Source organism: Schistocerca serialis, chromosome 7 (assembly GCF_023864345.2).
Source record: "Schistocerca serialis cubense isolate TAMUIC-IGC-003099 chromosome 7, iqSchSeri2.2, whole genome shotgun sequence".
Lineage (NCBI taxonomy): Eukaryota > Metazoa > Arthropoda > Insecta > Orthoptera > Acrididae > Schistocerca > Schistocerca serialis.
This window is the reverse complement of record NC_064644.1, coordinates 336,739,375-336,760,491: the sequence shown is the minus strand read 5'-3', so window position 1 is coordinate 336,760,491 and position 21,117 is coordinate 336,739,375. Positions and strand designations below refer to the sequence as shown.

General features: G+C 44.5%; 1 protein-coding gene across 1 annotated transcript in view; it reads left to right on the top strand.

Annotated features, from left to right (window-relative positions):
• The window catches only part of LOC126412536 (nose resistant to fluoxetine protein 6-like), a 331,497-nt gene that overhangs the window by 221,753 nt on the left and 88,627 nt on the right, over nucleotides 1–21,117 (top strand). Inside the window, exon 4 of the mRNA XM_050082181.1 lies at nucleotides 682–938. Coding sequence (XP_049938138.1) covers nucleotides 682–938 — 257 coding nt within the window. The remainder of the gene's footprint in view (nucleotides 1–681; nucleotides 939–21,117) is intronic.

Below are 21,117 nucleotides of genomic sequence, written 5' to 3'. Positions count from 1 at the left end.
ATGTAGGTGTTCATTCTTTCCGCGCACTATACGAGATTAGAATAATAGAGAATTGTGAAGGCGGTTCGATGAACCCTCTGCCAGGCACTTAAATGTGATTTGCAGAGTATCCATGTAGATGTAGATGTAGAAAGTTTAATTATGACCACCTAGTATTTATTAAAAAGTTGCAGACTTCATCGGGATATTTAATTACGATTCCGTCATATCTGATGTTTATTATTTTGGTGTCCGCGTCTCGTGATCTTGCGGTAGCGTTCTCGCTTCTCGCGCACGGGGTCCCGGGTTCGATTCCCGGCGGGGTCAGGGATTTTCTCAGCCGCGAGATGTCTGGATGTTGTGTGTCTATCATCAACATTTCATCCTCATTCACTCGCAAGTCACCGTAGTGGCGTTAAAGAACTTGTGGAGCGGCGGCCGAACCGTCCCGCGAGGGCTCTCCCGACCGCCAATGCCATACCCTCATTATTATTATTACTATTTCAGTTTTTGGCTTTGGAATGCCTTTGCGAAATTGATTTAGTCTTTGCATGTAGTACAGGTTATATTGGCCGGTTCTGACGTGGAAAGTTAACCACGAAATTTTTATATCCAACTTTAAATTCCGGCAGTTTCATCGAAATAGCTAAGAACTGACAGTGCTTTGAAGAACGGCGACTAGTTTTGCACTGGTGCCCGCAGTGTTCGACGGAGGCGCCAAGCTGGGCTCGGGGCTGCTGCGCGGCTCCGCGACGCACCTGGGTGACTACGACGAGTGCGTGGCCGTGTCTGCGCGGCTCGGCCCGCCGCCCGCCAGCGAGCGCGTGCGCGGCCAGTACTGCCTGCTCGCAGTCGACGTCGAGGTCGACCCCTCCTGGAGCGGGCCGCGCGCCGGAGACCTGCACACCGCCGTCGACCGCGCGGTCATCTACCGCATTCTCTGGAGCTCACGCTTCGACGTGAGTTTGTCTCCTATACTGTACTTCCATTCTGTCGCCCCCTGAGACGAGACCAGTATGGTCTCACAAGGGCAGGCCACGACGTTCGGATCACGTGGTTTCTTCAAACTTTGTAAACCTTTAGTAGGCCATTAAAACAACATACAATAGAACTCCTCTAATCCGTCACCTTCGGGACCAGGACCATGGTCGGAACGAAAAAAGGTCGGATTATCCGAAAAATCTAATATTTATTGCAAAAAAATATAAAGACACATTTAGTACAAAAAATTAAACGATTTAAGAACTAAAAGACGTATACAGTAATATAAAAAGATGTTTTTACACAGTGTTAAACAATATATTAACTAAAAAACGTCTACACACTCTATAATATGTATTGGTTTTAAAAGGATAACGACAAACAAATTACAGTACTGTACTGTACTTAATAACGTATAAACGATATACAGGGTGAGTCACCTAACATTACCGCTGGATATATTTCGTAAACCACATCAAATACTGACGAATCGATTCCACACATCGAACGTGAGGAGAGGGGCTAGTGTAACTGGTTAATACAAACCATACAAAAATGCACGGAAGTATGTTTTTTAACACAAACCTACGTTTTTTTAAACGGAACCCCGTTAGTTTTGTTAGCACATCTGAACATATAAACAAATACGTAATCAGTGCCGTTTGTTGCATTGTAAAATGTTAATTACATCCGGAGATATTGTAACCTAAAGTTGACGCTTGAGTACCACTCCTCCGCTGTTCGATCGTGTGTATCGGAGAGCACCGAATTACGTAGGGATCCAAAGGGAACGGTGATGGACCTTAGGTACAGAAGAGACTGGAACAGCACATTACGTCCACATGCTAACACCTTTATATTGGTCTTTTTCACTGACGCACATGTACATTACCGTGAGGGGTGAGGCACACGTACACACGTGGTTTCCGTTTTCAATTACGGAGTGGAATAGAGTGTGTCCCGATATGTCAGGCCAATAGATGTTCAATGTGGTGGCCATCATTTGCTGCACACAATTGCAATCTCTGACGTAATGAATGTCGTACACGCCGCAGTACATCTGGTGTAATGTCGCCGCAGGCTGTCACAATACGTTGTTTCATATCCTCTGGGGTTGTAGGCACATCATGGTACACATTCTCCTTTAACGTACCCCACAGAAAGAAGTCCAGAGGTGTAAGATCAGGAGAACGGGCTGGTCGATTTATGCGTCCTCCTCGTCCTATGAAACGCCCGTCGAACATCCTGTCAAGGGTCAGCCTAGTGTTAATTGTGGAATGTGCAGGTGCACCTTCATGCTGATACCACATACGTCGACGCGTTTCTAGAGGGACACACTCTATTCCACTTCGTAATTGAAAACGGAAACCACGTGTGTACGTTTACCTCACCCCTCATGGTAATGTACATGTGCGTCAGTGAAAAAGACCAATAAAAAGGTGTTAGCATGTGGACGTAATGTGCTGTTCCAGTCTCTTCTGTACCTAAGGTCCATCACCGTTCCCTTTGAATCCCTACGTGATTCGGTGCTCTCCGATACACACGATCGAACAGTGGAGGAGTGGTACTCAAGCGTCAACTTCAGGTTACAATATCTCCGGATGTAATTAACATTTTACAATGCAACAAACGGCACTGATTACGTATTTTTTTATATGTTCAGATGTGCTAACAAAACTAACGGGGTTCCATTTAAGAAAACGTAGGTTTGTGTTAAAAAACATACTTCCGTGCGTTTTTTTATGGTTTGTATTAACCAATTACACTAGCCCCTCTCCTCACGTTCGGTGTGTGGAATCGATTCGTCAGTATTTGATGTGGTTTACGAAATATATCCAGTGGTAACGTTAGGTGACTCACCCTGTATACTGTAAACTAAAAAATGTTTATAGCACTGTACATAAAAAGAAATTTTTTACAAAGAAATAAACTACTGTATGTATAAACTAAGAAATGATTATACTGTATGCATTGTTTTTACAGTAAAAACGAAAACAAATTACTTGGAAAAAAAGTCAGTGACACATTTTTGTTTAGCAGATGTTATTCTAGACTTAGCTGCAGTGTCCCTCCATTTTTTTTATCCACAAAACATCGATTAGAGTTGAAGTTGGATTCTGCTCGATGTGCTGAAGGGCGATGTCAAAAGTGTTTTTGCATCGTTGTGTGAAATCCGGGTGGGGGGTTCGTCTTCGCCGTCCGAGTCCTCATTCACAGTTTCCTGGCTAACAGCGGCAACAATCTGGTCGTCATTGAGCTCTTCAAAAGTGTCACAGTCTTTGTCACATTCGTTGATCCACTCTTCAACTTCATTGGCAGCGACGTTCGGCTCAAGAGTTTGTAGATCTTTAACGGTTTCCAGTGCGTCGTTGTTTTGCTCATCTTCGGTATGCTCATTTTCTGCCATAACTGTCCGCAGCTCGTGGTCGTGCGGTAGCGTTCTCGCTTCCCACGCCCGGGTTCCCGGGTTCGATTCCCGGCGGGGTCAGGGATTTTCTCTGCCTCGTGATGACTGGGTATTGTGTGATGTCCTTAGGTTAGTTAGGTTTAAGTAGTTCTAAGTTCTAGGGGACTGATGACCATAGATGTTAAGTCCCATAGTGCTCAGAGTCAATCAATCTGTCATAACTTGTGGCCAAAGCTTACGCCACGATTTCCGCAGTGTATCAGGTTTCAATTCATCTCATGCTGCAGCGATTGTGTAGATGCCATCTTTGATGTTCAGCGATTTCATAGCCTCAAATAAGTTAAGACCTCCTTCAGATTTTTCCAAGATTGAGCTGATATACTTTCTGCGATATCAGCTTTTTAACCATTCGATGACGCCCTGATCCATTGGCTGGATGAGTGAGGTCACGTTAGGAGGCAGAAAGAGAGCTTTTATGTCCCCTTTCACCAAATTTTCCTCAGATGGATGTGATGGTGTGTTATCCAACAGCAGTAGAGCACGAACAGGCAGATTTTTTTTTGCTTCAAGTCTTTTTCGATCGATGGCACAAACTCGTCGAAAAACCAGGATTTAAAAAGGTTGCAGTCCATTCAAGCAGATGTTTGGTTGCGGTAATAAACCGGCAAGGAAGATAAGTTCATATTTTTGAATGCCCTTGGCATCTTAGATTTGCCAATGACGAAGAAGGGGAGCTTGTGGGTACCATCTGCGTTGCTACAAGGAATGACTGTTATTCTATCTTTTATAAGTTTCGTTCCTACCATGGATTCATTTGAAGCTGCGAGCGTTTTTGTTGGCAACATTTTAAAGTTCAGCCCTGTCTTGTCGATGTTATACACTTGGCAGGGTAACAGTTCATTTTCTTCTACAATTTCTTGAAACTTAACAGAAAACTCCTTAGCAGCTGCGGCATCGGCAGATAGTTTTTCACCGGAAATAGAAACAAATCGGACACCATGACGAGTTTTCCAACGATCAATCCAGCCTTCACTGGCAGCAAATTTACTTTCGGCTCCCAGGTTTTGGTGCAAAACTATCGCGTTTTCTTTGAGAATTGGCCCGGATATTGGTGTTCCTTTCCTTCTTTCTTGACAAAACCACATCCACAATGCGTTATCAAGCAGTTCAAGTTTAGGCTTTTTTAATGTTTTGCGATTCTTCAGAGTGTTTTCACCATCAATCGTAACTGTATAGGATCCAATGTCTTTCCGATTCTTCCTCCAATCCTCAACTGTCGTAACACCTACATTCAGTTCCTCTGCAATTTTTGGAGCGATTCTCCTTCGTCCTGTCTTTGTAGCAGTGCTAATTTTTCATTTAGTGAAAGAGTTGCGTGTTTACCTTTGAATCCAGACATGTTGAAAAACAGACAACTGTACACACAATGAATCTACAGTAATAAGTACTGTACAGAACACAGAATAAAGCAAACAACGACGTTTTTTAATCCCAATAAGGGATAAAACTGCACAATAACGTACAGTATAACAACATGCACAGCGATAGACACCGCAACAATGGCCCGACAGGCGTCCAGTCAGTGATAAGTCGGCACAGGCTCGCGGGCCTGAGCATGGTCTGGCTAACCGGAGTGACGGACCATCCAAGGTCGGATTAGAGGGGTTCTACTGTAATGTGTAAGTACTAAGACACACTACTCTGGCAATTCCGTGAAAATCACAAGGGAAGTTTTACGCGTCTGTTATGTAACTAATGTATCTGCGCGAAGGTGCCCGCCCTGAGAAGTCAGTGTTGTCAAATGGTTAGCATGCGCACTTTGCAAGAGGGTCGTGGATAAGGCGACTGTTCGAATAGTCATGACATTTATTATCTGCAGTAGTCGGAAAACAGGGAGTCACCTTCATTTTTGTAGTACAGTTGTAAATTCTGTGATGTTCAAAAAATTTACACTTACACTATTTCTTGCTACATTAGCAACGTCTCACCGCTTAGGTTAACTGCCAAATGGGGCTTGCCTCTGTGTCTGCTGCTCGAAGCGTCGAGGTGCAAAGTAACTCCGGGTATAGCTCGCGCAGGATACGGTAGCTGATGCGTAGTGACCAGTTTTCGTCCAAAGTGCTGGGTGGGGTCATTCATTTCCTCGGTAGGTGGGCACATAAGTGTTTTTCACCTTTCAGCGGACCAGCGGTGACAGAATCGAGGCGAGCACCCCGCAGTCTTTCTCAAACGATTTTACAGAAACTATTCAGTAAAAAAAAAAAAACATTTTTCCTTTATTTGTAGCTTTATATGTCCGGTTCATGATGATGTGCCCATCATTTCGTTAATGGTCATAGTTATTGTGGTATTTACGTGAAAGTAAGACATCACGTGAAATTCGGAAAAGGGTGCAATGAAAAATGAAGGTCGCTATGATTTTGCGTTTCGTCCATATTATATATATGTTGTTGCGTATGAAATTTAGCTAACACATTGAATTGTTCTTTAGACATGGGTAGAGGTATCTATCTGTCGCCAATCTCAAGGGAATTGATCTGATGTAGCACACTCATTTGCGGTCGCGCCGCGCCAGCGATAAAGCCAAAGTGAAATATCCACAACATTGCTCATACACTCCTGGAAATGGAAAAAAGAACACATTGACACCGGTGTGTCAGACCCACCATACTTGCTCCGGACACTGCGAGAGGGCTGTACAAGCAATGATCACACGCACGGCACAGCGGACACACCAGGAACCGCGGTGTTGGCCGTCGAATGGCGCTAGCTGCGCAGCATTTGTGCACCGACGCCGTCAGTGTCATCCAGTTTGCCGTGGCATACGGAGCTCCATCGCAGTCTTTAACACTGGTAGCATGCCGCGACAGCGTGGACGTGAACCGTATGTGCAGTTGACGGACTTTGAGCGAGGGCGTATAGTGGGCATGCGGGAGGCCGGGTGGACGTACCGCCGAATTGCTCAACACGTGGGGCGTGAGGTCTCCACAGTACATCGATGTTGTCGCCAGCGGTCGGCGGAAGGTGCACATGCCCGTCGACCTGGGACCGGACCGCAGCGACACACGGATGCACGCCAAGACCGTAGGATCCTACGCAGTGCCGTAGGGGATCGCACCGCCACTTCCCAGCAAATTAGGGACACTGTTGCTCTTGGGGTATCGGCGAGGACCATTCGCAACCGTCTCCATGAAGCTGGGCTACGGTCCCGCACACCGTTAGGCCGTCTTCCGCTCACGCCCCAACATCGTGCAGCCCGCCTCCAGTGGTGTCGCGACAGGCGTGAATGGAGGGACGAATGGAGACGTGTCGTCTTCAGCGATGAGAGTCGCTTCTGCCTTGGTGCCAATGATGGTCGTATGCGTGTTTGGCGCCGTGCAGGTGAGCGCCACAATCAGGACTGCATACGACCGAGGCACACAGGGCCAACACCCGGCATCATGGTGTGGGGAGCGATCTCCTGCACTGGCCGTACACCACTGGTGATCGTCGAGGGGACGCTGAATAGTGCACGATACATCCAAACCGTCATCGAACCCATCGTTCTACCATTCCTAGACCGGCAAGGGAACTTGCTGTTCCAACAGGACAATGCACGTCTGCATGTATCCCGTGCCACCCAACGTGCTCTAGAAGGTGTAAGTCAACTACCCTGGCCAGCAAGATCTCCGGATCTGTCCCCCATTGAGCATGTTTGGGACTGGATGAAGCGTCGTCTCACGCGGTCTGCACGTCCAGCACGAACGCTGGTCCAACTGAGGCGCCAGGTGGAAATGGCATGGCAAGCCGTTCCACAGGACTACATCCAGCATCTCTACGATCGTCTCCATGGGAGAATAGCAGCCTGCATTGCTGCGAAAGGTGGATATACACTGTACTAGTGCCGACATTGTGCATGCTCTGGTGCCTGTGTCTATGTGCCTGTGGTTCTGTCAGTGTGATCATGTGATGTATCTGACCCCAGGAATGTGTCAATAAAGTTTCCCCTTCCTGGGACAATGAATTCACGGTGTTCTTATTTCAATTTCCAGGAGTGTATTTCATAAACGTTTTCAGATATCGAAATGAGATTTTGGCAAATCATAGCCCGCAAAGACGAGAGTATTTTCCCATATCTTTATTATGTAAATCTTCATTACTACCGTATTATTCCAATAACTCCAAACTTTCTCAGCGAAAGAAAGAAATTTTTAACGGCTATCGGTAGCTGGAGAATCGAGAAATGCTATGGGTTTCGGAACAACGTATGTGAAGACATTACACGTTTTTTGTACTGATATTGTGCTTTTTCATGTGCTACTGACTTTTTTCCTCAGTTTCTTAATAAACCACTGTTTCAGTATTCTCTCGCAATAGTGTCCGCACAACATGTCAGTGAGGTGAGATGTGTAAATTCCGCTGTGTTTTGGCAAAAGAAGCAAATTTTGACATAGCAGCCAGAGAAATGTGTAGGTTTTACTCAAAATTCACCACTCACGACAGTTCTTTGAAAGTTATAAGGTGTACAACTTTGCTTCCGGCGTTTTTTCCCCAACCTTTGAGGCTTTAATGAAACAAATTGGTTACACATGTATCATTCAAAGCATTTTCCATCGCTGGCCACTATTTTCTCCCATCTTTCGGGAAGTGTACGAATCCCGCGTCGAAAAAATTGTTCATCTTTTGAAGCGATCCACGAATCGATCCAATTTGTGACTTCTTCATGAGATCGGAAGTGTTGGTGAGCCAGGCCATGCGCCATTGATCTAAACAGGTGATAGTCAGAGGGAGCAAAGTCTGGAGAATACGGTAGGTGGGTAGGACTTCCCATTTTAACGTTTCCAAGTACGTTTTCACCTCTTTTGCAACGTCGGGTCGAGAATTGTCGTGCTGCAAAATCACTTTACCATGCCTCTCGCTGTATTGCGGCCGTTTAATCCTCTGCTCAAACGCATTAACTGCGTTCGATAACGAGCACCTGTGATTGTTTCATTTGGTTTTAACACCTCATAGTACACGACTCCGAGCTGGCTCCACCAAATGCAGAGCATGATCTTGGAACCGTGAATATACGGTTTGGCCGTCGACATGGAAGCATGGCCGGGGTATCGCCATGATTTTTTGCGTTTAGGGTTATTGTAATGAACCCATTTTCCGTCCCCGGTCACAATGCGATGCAGAGATCCCTTCCGTTTTGCCTCTGAAGCAATTGTCCACAAACACGCAAACGCCTCTTGGCAAACGTCTCTTGGTTTTTGCTCACACGGGACCCAAGTTCCTTCTTTCTGAATCATGCCCATACCTTGAGACGTTTTGAAATGGCTTGCTGTGTCACTCCCACTAATCGTGCCAATTCTTCTCGAGTTTGACGCGAGCCTTCACTCAGCAATGTCTCCAATTCTGCATTTTCGAAAACATTTTCTCTTCCACCACTATACCGGTCTACGACGTTAAAATCGCCGTTCTTGAAGCGTTGAAACCACTCACGACACGTTCTTTCACTAATAGCGTCCTTACCATACGTGTTAGAGAGCATTCGATGAGACTCAGCCGCTGTTTTCTTCATACTGAAACAAAACAGTAACACTTCCCGCAAATGACGAGAATTAGGCTCTTGAAATGACATTTTCAATCAAGAACAACTATATGATGAGGACATAAATCGACTAATGTTTGAATGAGGTTATGTTGACCGCGGTCCAAGCTAAATGCCTGACGTCTGCGATCTGTTTTTTTCGACCGCTACTTACCGTTGTCGCCACCTATCGGCAAACTGCGGAAGCAAAACTGTACACCTTTCACAAATGATTAACAATCCAACCAAAAATAAATCGCTGCATTTTCGGCGGAATTCATTTTAGATACTTAAAGAAAGTAGATCTTTTCGAATGGTCATCATGCGAGTGTGGGCTTGGAGGGGCCCCACTTAATATTTACAAAAATTGTGAGCCTAGGCCTCAGCTTAGAACGGCACTTTCCCCTACAGCGCTGTGAGCGACTCCCCACCACTGCCGCTCTCCCCACTCTCCCCACCCGCACTCGCGCATCTAGCGGCCACGGCATTTTCCACGCACTGTACCTTACCATATTGCACCTATAAGGGTTTTCGCAAATCAAGAAGGCCATACATTTTCAGGAAAACTCTATCCGTTTTTTTGTTTACTTGTCGGTAGTTACAAATATGTTAGTTCTATTAATAAGATTTAATTAAAAAATAGCAAGTAGTCAAATAACATGAAATTCACTAAAACTTTGTTTTTTTTTTCAATTATATTATCTCTCAGATGTCATATAAGTTAAATAATATGACAAGTAACGAAAAAAAATGTAGATTAATTATGTGTGAGCGAGAGTCGAGCCGCCATCTCAAACACATGTCTTACGAACCTCGAATGCTAACCACCTGACCACCGTGAACTGTAACTTCCAGCACCTACGCACATATACATAAACCATATAACAGACGCGTAAAACTTCTCTTGCGATTTTCTCGGAATTGCCAAAGTAGTACACCTTGCTGCTAGCACATTATGTTGTTTTAATGGCCTACTAATGGTGTACTAAGTTTGAAGTAAATCTTTGATACCAACGTCTTGGCCTTCCCTTGTCAGAATAGGGATTGGCAAGTGAGATTCTATAGGCTTATTAATTACACTGTGATTGCCATATGGTTCGATCAGTGGCCTACTACTCATCTTGCCTTATGTTAGTGATCTACCGTTTTGTTTTAACCAGGGGACAGAATTAGTTCTATTTGCAGATGATACAAGCGCTGTTCTTATGCCAGGTAAATAGGCACTGACGGAGAAAATGGTAATGGTGTTCGTCTGAAAGTTGTTGACCGGTTTTGCACAAATGGGCTAGCTTTAAACATTGAAAAACGCAACTCATCCAGTTTTGTACTGTCAAAGGCTTCCCGCATTCTATTAACGTAGTATACCAACAAGAAATAATAAACAACACCGAAAACTGATGAAAAATTTAAACTGGAAATACCATGTAGCAGACCAAAAAAGCTTAGGTTCGGCTAATTTTGCCATAAGAAACACTGCTAACTTTGGAAATACAGAAGTTAGTAGGTTAATACATTTTGCATATTTTCATTCACTGATGTCTTATGGGATAATATTCCGTGTTAACTCCTCACCTAGGTAAAAAGTACTCGTTGCACAAATGAAAGTAATTGTGAGGGCATGCTGAAAAGTAATGCCTCTGAACTGTTGTGTCAAAACTCGTAAAGCTTTTTAAATAAAACAAATGTTACTACCATTCTACATCTGCATTTCTCAACATATTCACCCTGCCAAAGAAAATTTTTCTCGCAAACAGGGCACACTTTGCAGAATGAGATTTTCACTCTGCAGCGGAGTGTGTGCTGATATGAAACTTCCTGGCAGATTAAAACTGTGTGCCGGACCGAGACTCGAATTGTGAGGACGGGGCGTGAGTCGTTGTTGGGTAGCTCAGATAGTAGAGCACTTGCCCGCGAAAGGCAAAGATCCCGAGTTCGAGTCTCGGTCCGGCACACAGTTTTAATCTGCCAGGAAGTTTCATATCAGCGCACACTCCGCTGCAGAGTGAAAATCTCATTCTGGAAATATCCCTCAGGCTGTGGCTAAGCCATGTCTCCGCCATATCCTTTCTTTCAGAAGTGATAGTTCTGCAAAGTTCGCAGGAGAGCTTCTGTAAAGTTTGGGAAGTAGGAGACGAGATACTGGCAGAAGTAAAGCAGTGAGGACGGGGCGTGAGTCGTGCTTGGGTAGCTCAGATGGTAGAGCACTTGCCCGCGAAAGGCAAAGGTACCGAGTTCGAGTCTCGGTCCGGCACACAGTTTTAATCTGCCAGGAAGTTTCAGGGCACAGTTTGTTGGTACTGTCACTGTAGAATAGTTGACTTTGCTCAACAGGCCACTAACTCACCTCTGATTGCACCGCTTCATCACTATCAATGCGAAGTCCCTGAAAGTGTGCTTTAACTTTTGCAAACAGGTGAAAATCGAATGAGGCCAAGTCGGGAATGTATAGAGCATGATCGATGAAAGATAACCCAAGGGGTTGAGTTGTTGCAGGCGTCGCAGCGCTCCTGTATGGTCTGGAGTGTCATGCTGAAGGAGCGTGTGCTCCATGTGTGGACGAACTCTTCGATTACAGTACGGTGTTTCTCACACGCCGACATAGTTACGTCACACATCGCCATGTTACACTCTACAATTCGGAGCCCTCTAGCGGCAGAGAGCTGGAAGTATGTAGACGTGAAGAATAAATGTATAGAGTGTTAATTATGTTTGTTGTCTGCCCCTGGCAGCTGAGTGGTCAGCGTGACGGAATGTGATACCTAACAGCCCGGGTTCGAGTCCCGGCTGGGTCGGAGATTTTCTCCGCTCAGGGACTGGGTGTTTTGTAGTCCTAATCATCATCATTTCATCCCCATTGACACGCAAGTCGCCGAAGAGGCGTCAACTCGAAAGACTTGCACCAGGCGAACGGTTTACCCGGTGGGAAACACGAGCCACACGGCATTTCCATTATGTTTGTTTTATTAAAACAGCTCTAAGAGTTTGTGTATAAAAAATTCGGGGCATTACTATTCGGCACGCCCTCGTAGAGTTATGTATGCGATTCAGACACACATATTTCTCAGGTATTTTTTTAAGTAGGTGCAAATGTTAACACGGCCTCACAAGACATTTATTCATTTATCAAATTTGTTATTAACAATCCATCTGAATTTGAGAGTAACAGAGCTATTCACAAGTACAACACTAGAAGGAAAAATTATCTGCATTGCCCTATAGGGAGCTAAAGGGTTAAATAGGCAGCTATAAAATTGTGTGGCAGTCTATCCATTGAAACAAAATGTCTGACAGACAGAAGAAGTATTTATAAATGTAGATAAAAAATGTTTCTCCTTAATAATTCCTTCCCTGTCACTGAGGAACTTTTGAACAGAAATATTTATTCTTTACAGAGAAAAAAAGTGTAAATGGCTAGCATTTTTATGTTCTTAGGGTCCCATACCTCAGGCGATAAAAAGGAACCTGTGGTGTCACCGCCAGACACCACACTTGCTAGGTGGTAGCCTTTAAATCGGCCGCGGTCCGTTAGTATACGTCGGACCCGCGTGTCGCCACTGTCAGTGATTGCAGACCGAGCGCCGCCACACGGCAGGTCTAGAGACACTTCCTAGCACTCGCCCCAGTTGTACAACAGACTTTGCTAGCGGTGGTTCACTGACAAAATACGCTCTCATTTGCCGAGACGATAGTTAGCATAGCCTTCAGCTACGTCATTTGCTACGACCTAGCAAGGCGCCATTATCAGTTGCTATTGATGTTGTAAATAATGTACAGACAAGAGCTACGTGCAACATTAATGGATTAAAGTTAAGTATTCCACCATCTGCGTCCGTTTTTCTAAGTTCTAATTTCCTTGTCCTGTTCCAGACCTCACGCCCGCCTGCGTGAGCTTAAACGCGTGCCTTTCGGCTTCCTCTAAACTTCGTGGGTTGGCTCTCCTGCCAATCCACAACAGAACCCTTATAGGATTAAGAATACAGGGAACAAGTTGAAATTTGTGTCAAATACTAAGATCTATGGTTCGTTGGCAGTGTAAAAAATTTAAGCTTCTAAGTCAGTGCAGTCAAAAGATAACGTCATTTATGTCGCATATGTACATAATTAAGTTTGTACCGAGTGGAAGTCCTACTTGTACTTGTTCAGTTTTTAAATGTACATATGTTCTGTTTTTGTTCAGTTGACACTTCCCATCAAATATCGTTTAGTGTGAATATGAACTATGTTATTTGTAGCTAAATAGCTAGCTAACAATAAAACGTAGAAGAGAGGATGTAACTTATCAATTCCGGGTTCCAACTGTGTGATCCTCTATTGGCTCTTGCCTACAGGTTTACTTTTTCGGGGATGTAAGTTTTCTCCAACCTGTGGGTGATGTGCCAGTCTCTCTCCAATCCTAAAGGAGTTATGGAGAAGGCCTAAGAGGTTGGTTGAAGGGCAAGTGATTTTTCCGATATGGAACGTATTCCCTAGCATGTGTTGAAAGGAAACTTTTGAAAAGCTTTGGTAGGAAGCGTCATTTTGCTATAGTCATTTAAATGGGCAGAAATGTCCAATGAAATTGCCTGCATGCGGCTATTAAGTGTGATGGGCTGAAAGGCAGAGATTTTAGAACAATTTCGGTGAGCAATTTTGGAGCTCATGTAATCGGAAGGCGGTCGGCATCGCCTCGTGGGGCTGAGGCGGAAAGTCGTGGGCTCCCTGGGGCGGAGATTGTGTTTTAAAGTGGTCATCATTTTATTGGTCGTGATCAATGAGGTACTTTACCTGTAAGAAAACTCTACAGTGGATGAACTTTTAGCACTGAACATATTCTCGTCCTGTGGTAAGGCCTTGGAATCTTTATGGAATCTTTTTGGAGTGTGTGGATTGCTACAGGATTTTTAATTATTGGCTTTTGAAATGGTTCTCTTTCCATAAATTTCGTGAAAAATAGCTCTTGCAGATTTGTATCAAAATTATGTACTCTTCCAGCATCACTAATTGCTAATGCAGTACGTTTTCTAAGTTCAAGGAAAGAGAAATAATTTACTAAAAAGTTCGATGAATGAACGTACAAAGAACGATGTACTCATCTTTTGGTTTATACTTAATGAAGAATTCAACTTTTGGCTTGGGCATGAGCACAGGCCTCGGGTACTTTTACTGACGAAGTGAAGACACTGTATCACGGTATCACACCACGTGTTTTGTTTCACATTTTAATTCGACACAGTAGTACAAATACACCATTCATCTCTTTGGCACTCAAGAGTGTCTTTTACTCATGCCTTTGTGACAAAAGACATGCGGTAGGCTCTCTGAAACAAATACTAACACATACTGACTGCCACCTACTGACTGATCATTTGTTATGTATTCAGTTCTATATATTAAAACACGAACGTCTAGTATGTTCTACAAGCTGCATTGTTCAAATTAATGATTATAATGACATCTTATTTTTTTATTATTCGCAGTTTTATGTAAACTTACGTCTCTCACTACTGCAAAAATCAAAGGAATAAAATAATGGTAAAAGTTATTTTATAAAGTTGCAAAATATAAATTTTGGGAAACTAAAACATGCTATGTGTAAAATTTAGTACATATCTAACTTTTAGAAAACACTGAATTATTTATGAGGATTTAAGTGTATTTTTAGAACATCAATATAGTTTCGTGTTTACTACACAAATTAAATTTGGAAAAATATGCAAATCATGCAGCATCTATCATAACTCATGTAAAGTGAAATCTATGGGATAATTAATTTTTATAAACAAAAACTTTTAATTCAAAGATACAAATAATGTTTCAATACGTCAGGAAATGATCTGGAAAAAAAATAGAATTTTCGTAAATACACTGCACAACAAAATTAAGTTTTCGAAACGCCGTAATTGTTTTCTATTGCCATGAAGAAGTTTAGAATTTGGCTCAAAGACGCCTACAACCTTCCTCTATAATGAGGCAAAAGTGTGGCATCCTGTGACGTCAACCTTGGGCTCGACGAGGCTTCTGACAGCAAGAAAAGTACGACATTGGCGTCGATAGGTTTCCTCTGTAAAGGAGCATTTTCAATTCTCAGTAAACATAAAGCGGGTGCCACCGAGGGTATTATTGTATGAGAGGTCTTAGAGGGACCGTTTTCCATTGTAGTCCCATATATGTCAATGCCACACCCATTCGTGATCATGCCGTAGGCTGGCAGGAAGCTGGAGGGCTGAAAAAGAATAAGCACCCTTTGCTGCTTTGCATCACGTTCAAATTTCGTCGAATGATTTTGAACCATCTCTAGTGGTCCCAGCTTGTACATGAGAGCAAAAACTGCGGTCGCACTCACTCCAAAGGTGTAGCTGTAGTTCCCTGGGAATGCAGCCCGAGAATGTTCTTGGAGAGGGGTTGGAAAAGCCGGTGGTGTCAGCAGCGCCAAAGGTAGTCAAAACCGTCGTCCTGCTGGTCATCGCTCTGAGAACTGCCATTCTCGACTTCGAATTGTCTGGAAATCAACACCCCAAGGAGAGGGGTGGTGTCGTTGACGGCCTTTGTGGCATCCCGTGAGTCCTTTTCGTGTTGATTCTTAGCGGCGGTGCGTCTGAAATGTTTCCTTCGATCACCCATGAGAAAACCGCGTGATTTCAACACTGGGTGCCACCTTTCTGGCCACTGCAGGGACGTCGAAAGAAGCGGTGAGAGTGACGATGGCGCGGGTCGGGGGAAGGGGGGGGGGGGAGGGGGGGTCGGGAGAGGAGGTGTGACGACCTTTCTATAGTGTGACACGTCCACGGTGGCGTTGGGTAGAATTGCGATGAAACTTGGTGCCAATGTGACTTCATTAACGCACCTTACACATCACATGAACTGCCAAGCTTTTTTTTTTCTCTTCGGAAATGTCGAAACCTTGTTATATGAAGCGTCGTCAAGCGCGAGGGTAACGTTACAGTGCGTCATACGCTTTCACCATTGCAGAGGAAGGTTGTAGGCACCTCTAACCCAATTACAAACTTATGGGTCGCAATGGAGAGCAATTACGAGGTTTTGAAAAAATGATACTTAAATTCCGTTGCATAGTGTACTTTATTATAACATGTTAGTTCAATATCATAATTAGAGTGAAGACTGTCGAGAAAAGAGATAGGACCGCAGTGTTTGGTAAACTGACGATGATATCGCAGACAGTATTAGACATTGGAATCTCATACTCTTGTTTTGTTATACACACATAAAAAAAAGTTTTGCATGACCCCAGTTCCCAGAACTCCTGAAGATAGACGTTGATTGTGGATTCTGTGTCACAGACACAGTCGCTTTCACTGTTCGGAGATGTCACTAAACCCGCCCAAAGATGTAAACAACCATGCATGAGCAGCGCCTATTAGACGGAGAAGGTCCGGCAGCCGATCAGTTCCAGTCATTCCAGCAGGAAGGCGGCACATGGCTCGTGCTGCCTGTAGTTCAACCATGCCTAGACGGTCAATACCGCGGTCCGATAGCGTCCGCATTGTTACTTTGTGCCAAGAAGGGCTTTCAACATGGGAAGCGACCAGGCGTCTCGGAGTGAACCAAAGCGATATTGTTCGCTCTTGGAGGAGATACAGGGAGACAGGAACTGTCGATGACATGACTCGCTCCGGCTGCCCAAGGGCTGCTACTGCAGTGGGTGACCTCTACCTACGGACTGTGGTTCGAAGGAACCCTGACAGCAACGCCACCATGTTGAACAGTGCTTTTCGTGCAGGCACAAGGCGTAGTGTTACGACTCAAACTGTGCACAATAGGCAGCAAGATGCCCAACTTCACTCCCGATGTCTATGGCGAGGTCCATCTTTGCAACCACGACACCATGCAGTGCGGTACAGATGGCTCCAATAACATGCCGAATGGACCGCTCAGGATTGGCATCACATTCTCTTCACCGATGAGTGTCGCATATGCCTTCAACCAGACAATTGTCGGAGACGTGTTTGGAGGCAACCTGGTACAGGCAGAATGCCGTAGACACACTGTCCAGCGAGTGCAGCAAGGTGGAGGTTCCCTGCTGTTTTGTGGTGGCATTGTGTGGGGCCGATGTACGCCGCTGGTGGTCATGAGGCGCTGTAACGGCTGTACCATACATGAATGCCATCCTCCGACCGATAGTGCAATCATATCGGCAGCATATTGGCGAGGCATTCGTCTTCATGGACGACAGTTGGCGCCTCCATCGTGCACATCTTGTGAATGACTCCCTTCAGGGTAACGATATCGTTCGACTAGGCTGGCCAGCATGTTCTCCAGACATGAACCGTATTGAATATGTCTGGGATAGATTGAAAAAGGGCTGTTTATGGACGGCGTGACTCACCAACCACTCTGAGGGATCTACGCCGAATCGCCGTTGAGGAGTGGGGCAATCTGGACCAACAGTGCCTTGATGAACTTGTGGATAGTATGCCACGAAGAGTACAGGCATGCATCAATGCAAGAGGACGTGCTACTGGATATTAGAGGTACCGGTGTGTACAGCAATCAGGACCACCACCTCTGAAGGTCTCGCTGTATGGTGGTACAACATGCAATGTGTGGTTTTCATGAGCAATAAAAAGGGTGGAAATGATGTTTATGTTGATCTCTATTCCAATTTTCTGTACAGGTTCCGGAACTCTCAGAACCGAGGTGATGCAAAACTTTTTTGTAATGGGAAGTTGTCTAGCGGCTTAAAGTGATGCCGGTGACCCTTGTTAGACTGATCTGATAGTGTGTCAGTGCAGAGAATTAAACCAAGCCGTCTTGAAAATTTTCCGACTAAATCTGTGAATTAGTAGACTACGTCGTGTGATATGTCTCGCGTACCACACACTGCCGAGGGAGCGTGGATTCTTTCCGCGGCCGCAAGTGCGACTTCGGCACGCAACAGAAGTTCGAGAATGGGCGGTAGGAACGTTTCATCTTGTGTTGAAAAGAATGGGAAGATTTATTCTGTTTTAACTGACATGGGAAAAGCCTTCAAAAGCGTGAGGTGGGATAGTCTCATGCTTATGCTAATAAAACACGGCATCGATTGCACAGAAAGTAAACTGATTAAGAATTTATACCTCGCTCAAAGAACTTACGAGAATGCATCCAAATGATATCATCGAAAAGCGCCGGTACATCGACAGGTGAACACTAAGGATGGCGGTTATCACTGTTTTATCGTTTTTTTTTGTTTTTTTTTTTGTTCAACGCCAGTTTAAACGGATTATTAAAACCAAAAACCACTTGAATTAATCAGTTTCTGAAATAACCGATTTTCGGTGTTTTTTTTCCTGAGACGGAGTTTACATCTGAGTTGGTCCCACATATGAGCTATCGGGGACAGATCAACACCATGCAGGTAGTTCGTAGAGACATGTGCCATGTGTAGACGAACATTGTCTTATTGAAAAATGTCACATGAGGAGTAATTAGGGGTAATACATAAGGATACAGGTCGTTTGTGACGTACCGTTGTGCTATCAGAGATCCCTAGATCAGTCGTGACCAGAAGTCATACTCAGTGATTCTCCACTCAGTGATGCAACGAATAACACCGCTGTGTCTCTCCAAAACAGTGGAAGAACAGGACCTTTCCGCAGATCGTCGCCGTATGGCTATGGTCATCGTGAGTAATACAAAACCGTGAATGATCGCGACATAATTCATGCTTCCAGCTCAGGACGCCGCTCCAAACGCGGCTTGTGTTGTGGTGTTAACAGCAACATACGAATGGTATAGTAATTCCTTAGTCTGATTGTTGATAGTCTCTGGTCAATGGTGCAAGATGGTACTGAATGTTTCAGGGACTGCATAGCTTGTTATCGGATGGAGGCGAACATACGAAGGACAAACGATGTGCTACAAGGGCAATATAGTGACCGTCCCTTATTGTCAGACGTGTTCGATCGGAACCTTAACGCTGAGTTACGCCTGCCGCCGCGTTCCTACGCTGTCCTACATCTGGTCACTGCCACATTGAATGCCCAACAAATCTGGATACTGCACGGCTCGATCAGTCCTCCAAACGGAGACCCAAGTCAGGCCCTTTTCAAACTCTGTCAGATGCTGATAACGCTGTGTCACACGAGTACACAGCATGTCCGTGTCCTTCACAGTGGTCACTCAATATCTGACGCTGTTCACGCCCTTGCATATCCTACCAGGTCTGGTAACAACGCTAATGCACTCTGGTGGCTATTCTACCTGTCACAGAGGATTGAAACTCTAGTCATGTAGATACACGCCGATGGTGTGTACGTATACCAAGCTGCAGTGCCACCCAACGGTGTCGTGTGGGTGGTTCACTTTTTTATCAGGCATCGTAAATTTATCAAAGCTATAATTGCCATTAATAATCTTTTGAAAGAAATTCCGACACGAAAGCCGGTGTGATGAGCACTTGGTGAGGGTAATTTGCTGGATAAGACTTTAATGAGTCCTGGTGGTGTAAGGTATCGCTGGACAGGCGGGTTGGTTTTTTGAAATGGGTGTCGTGTGGAAGAGTGGGTCGTAGGGAAACGTGGGATTTGGAATAGGTGTAACGAGGATGGAGGCCAGGGCATAACTATAAAGAGGAGAGATTATGAAAAGGTGGGAAGGGAAGAGGAGTCCTGATGTGGGGGGAGTGTGAGGAGTGGGCTAGAACATGGTATGAATGGTCAGTTCAGGATGGATTTCATTTTTTGGCGGAGGGAATCGTTTAAAATTTATGGAAATCATAGGGGAAACTATGGGGTTGCTAAAGTCAAGTTTGTGGTACTTAAATATCTGTGGGGAGAGGGGGAAAAGTGATAAGCTAGAGTGGGACTAATAGGGGTAGTTTTGGGCAGGGCATGTGCCGCAAGCAGGCCAGAGAACGTGGCGTTCAAAAATGTTGAAAGAATGGCAGAATTTTGGTGGAAGAGGTATCTGGGAGACATTGGCATAGCAGAGAAAGTATTTTATGTCAGTGCACTTGCGAAAAACAAAAGAGGCAGCGTACATAATTTCACATGTGGTGTGCATGATTGTTGGAAATTAAGGTGGCACAGGACGTGTAAGCTGAAACAGGCAAGGGAGGAATGTAATAAATGTTTCGATGATGCTAAAGCAACCAAGACTACAGTCAGATTCACGGGCGATTTCGGTTCTTGCAGATCGACGCACTGACGGGGATTGCATTGTTGCGGTTCCAAGAGACAGTTGAGGTTCGTTCATAAACGTGCTTTGCGCTTGGAAAAAGCGCGTATCCTGCAAATTACGCCTCTCGCTTCCTTGCGGAGGATTTGTCGCCTGCTTGTGTAGGATTTGTCGCTTGCCACCAACATTGACGGTGACAACTCGCAGCAAATGTAATAAAAAGTTACTAAATAACTCGCTACGATGACGTATAATGCTCGGGTTGGGAACTATATTCACAGCAGAGCATTCAGAACACCACCAAACGCTCACTGTCTATAGCAGAATACATGACGTAGATGCGCAGGACAAGCCTAATCTCGACCGCCATCGTTTGAGACCCCCATCTATAGTTAATGCAGCAATTAAAACAAATTGACCAGGTGCGAGTAAGACTCCCGCTATGAGGGTTCCCCATAAAACTATGTACATAGACGACAATTCATCCATTATGGGAATCGAGAAACTCGACTATTTTTGTCTGTTATCGAACAGGTATTGGCAAGATATCGGTCCCGGGAATTCCAAGACATTCGAGAATGTGATAATTTCAAGTTCTGAAGCTGAATAACAAATGACAAAAGAAATATTTTTTCACGTGATATAACTTCAAATTAGCAGTTTCCTGATTTTTTCCTTTACTTGTTCTGTGAAACACTGTTTCCTCCAAAGTTCATGATTCTAGGTCTACGGGAAATACCGTATAGGTTTTAATGAGTGAGTCTGCGAGTATCAGAAAGTGAGACATAAAGGGCCGTACCTTTTAAGTGCACTGACGTAAAAGCTTAACTTCTTTACGCTACGCCGGCCAGGGTGGCATGGATGTGTGTGATGTCCTTGAGTTAGTTAGGTTTAAGTAGTTCTAAGTTCTAGGGGACTGATGACGTCAGAAGTCTCATAGTGCTCAAAGCCATTTGAACCCTTTTTTTCTTTTTTTTTTTGAGTGAGGTAGAAATCCGAAAAAATAAATAACCAATGCAGGATGAAACTGCGAACTTAGGACAATGACGGCAGTAACACAAATTACTGAATGTGGTCGTTGTACGATCATCTATGCGGAAAT